This window comes from Prunus dulcis, chromosome 8, assembly GCF_902201215.1.
Source record: "Prunus dulcis chromosome 8, ALMONDv2, whole genome shotgun sequence".
In the NCBI taxonomy this organism is placed as follows: domain Eukaryota; kingdom Viridiplantae; phylum Streptophyta; class Magnoliopsida; order Rosales; family Rosaceae; genus Prunus; species Prunus dulcis.
In genome coordinates, this window is record NC_047657.1 from 14,168,367 (window position 1) to 14,171,073 (window position 2,707).

At 36.2% G+C, this 2,707-nt stretch overlaps 1 protein-coding gene across 1 annotated transcript; it reads left to right on the top strand.

Moving 5' to 3' along the window:
• Positions 1-1,030: 1,030 nt before the first annotated feature.
• On the top strand, positions 1,031-2,424 carry LOC117637640 (probable xyloglucan endotransglucosylase/hydrolase protein 10). Its single transcript, XM_034372574.1, has 4 exons — positions 1,031-1,258; positions 1,335-1,435; positions 1,535-1,728; positions 1,873-2,424. The coding sequence occupies exons 1-4, from the start codon at positions 1,069-1,071 to the stop codon at positions 2,273-2,275; spliced, it is 888 nt and encodes a 295-aa protein (XP_034228465.1). The 5' UTR covers positions 1,031-1,068; the 3' UTR covers positions 2,276-2,424.
• The last annotated feature ends 283 nt before the right edge of the window (positions 2,425-2,707 follow it).

Consider the following 2,707-nt stretch of genomic DNA (forward strand, 5'->3'; position numbering starts at 1 on the left):
TCCAACATCTACCAAAGAACCCACTTCCTCCCTTTAGTTGGGGTGGAAGAAGTAGTGGGTAAGGTATGCAGTAGATTAATAATTTAATTAGTTCAATTAGTAATCATTTGCAGTTGGATTAACGCCACAGTCGGCTTAAAATTCTGGATTTTCCTTTTTACTTTTTGGCGTTTCCGTAATACCGAGCCTAAAGGTAATGATTGATAAATGTTCTCCTTGTCAAAGATAATTGGTCCATATGTCTTCATTTTGTAACCTTGGCAGCAAGGTAGAATCACATTAGAGCCATGGTCATAATTAACACCGTAACATTTTTACTTAATTACTTTTATTTACCTGAGTCGGGAGATTCGAATTTGAAATCTCTTCAAAATTTATATACAAAGTTTATAACTATGTTCTATGAGTACCATTATTAATTCAGTATGTGCAGTTGATGACTTGAGGCTTTGCTAGTAGTTAAAAAAAATGGGTAAAAAGGAAATCCAACTCATGCATGCACAACCCTGCAAAAGGAGGGAAAGAATAACCTTGAAGGCCTCATGGAGTGTAAAAGGGATGCTGGAATAACCAAGTCATCCTAGCTACAAAAGAAAAAGAAAAAATCTTGTCAGTTTCTCAGTTTCTTCAACTTTCTGCTAACATGACAGAAAAATATATAAGCTCTTATTTAGTAAGCCTAATGAATATCCTCAGCACATTAGAAAGCCTAATCACCAAGTTATCTAAGCTTCTTGGTCAACTATTTCTGCCAAATGAAAAGAAAATTATGATTTGTTCACAGTTATAATCACATCCTAATGGGGACCATAAAAACTACATTCATAAGATGCTAACAACCAAACATTTCTTTGCTTCCCCCTAAAGATATTCCTGCTTAAACAAAACCTTCCTTCCTTCTATCACACATTTTCTCTCTTCTTTTTTCGGTTGAATGTTCTGTGTTCCAATTTTCCACCGCCCTCCCATGCAATACCTATATATATATCTCTCTTCAACATGTTGCTGTCATATTCCTCCATAACACACTATTAAAAAAAATAAAAAATAAAAAATCAGAGTTAAACCATGAGTGATAATCACAGAATTGTCATCTTTATTGGGCTTTTTCTTACTTTGACATCGATTCGAATGACAGATGGTTCCGTTGTTTCAACAGGGGACTTCAACAAGGATTTCTTTGTGACATGGTCTCCTAGCCATGTAAACACTTCAGCTGATGGCAGGACAAGGAGTATGAAGCTCGACCAAGAATCCGGTATGATCAAAATTCAAAATTCTTTAATTAGTTTTAACATTTCTGAATTCTGATCCTTTGTTTTTCATTTTCCTAGGTGCTGGTTTTGCTTCAAATCAGATGTTTTTGTTTGGACAAATTGACATGCAAATTAAACTAGTACCAGGTGATTCAGCAGGCACAGTTGTGGCCTATTATGTAAGTAGAAAACGTTTTCTTCTGCTGCTTTTTTTTGTTGCTTATTATTGAGTAATTAACAGCATATATTTGATCAACTGGAAATTATTTTTAATGCAGCTGACATCTGATCAACCTAACCGTGACGAAGTAGACTTCGAGTTCCTTGGAAATGTGGCAGGCAAACCATATATCATTCAAACAAACATGTTTGCTGATGGATTGGGCAACCGTGAAGAGAGGGTCAATCTGTGGTTTGATCCAACAAAGGACTTCCATACCTATTCAATACTATGGAACCTTCACCAAATTGTGTATGCCATCTTTCAAATGAGCTGATCAGTATTTAATTTGAGTCTTGCTTACATAAGTTTTCTTCTTTAAAAAATGCACAGCAGAAAAAAAAAAACGATTCTAAGTAATTTTAATGGAGAAACTTGGTGTACTTTTGCTTGTAGGTTCATGGTGGATTGGGTTCCAATCAGAGTATACAGAAACCATGCAGACAAGGGTGTAGCATTTCCAAGGTGGCAGCCAATGAGCATAAAAACCAGCCTATGGAACGGGGACAGCTGGGCGACAAGAGGCGGCAAGGACAAAACTGATTGGTCAAAGGGCCCATTCATAGCTTCATTCAGAAACTACAAGATTGATGCCTGTGTTTGGAAAGGAAATGCAAGGTTTTGCAGGGCAGAGAGCCCTACAAACTGGTGGAACAAGAAGAAGTTCAGCACCCTAACAAAAACACAGAGAAGGTTATTCAAATGGGTTAGAAAGCACCACATGATTTATGACTATTGCCAAGATAAACAGAGGTTCCAAGGCAACCTTCCAAAGGAGTGCTCTCTGCCTAAGTATTGATAAATTAAAGAAACAAAAAAAACCATTTTATTTTATTTTAGTGTTTTTCCTTTTCTCTATTTTATTGTGTAGCAAATTATTATTTCTATGTTAGAAATCAATAATCATATAGAGGTTGTTCATCAGAGAGGAATTTAAAGCTCAATTACTTGAAGCATTCAAGTGAATCATAGACTTGGAAGTAAAGTAATGTTGTGCGGAAGCGTCAACCAACTGCGAGTGAAAAATAAATAACAACAGGCAGGAGAAAAATTGAACAAAATAATCAACAAGAACAACACCAAGATTTATACTGGTTCGGCAATTGCCTACATCCAATTTGGAGACGACGGAGTATTCCACTATAATCAATGAGAGAATACAATAGTGTTTACCACTCAATTTCCCAAAGACCCAAATACACCCAACCTCACACACTCACAAAGGAAGAGA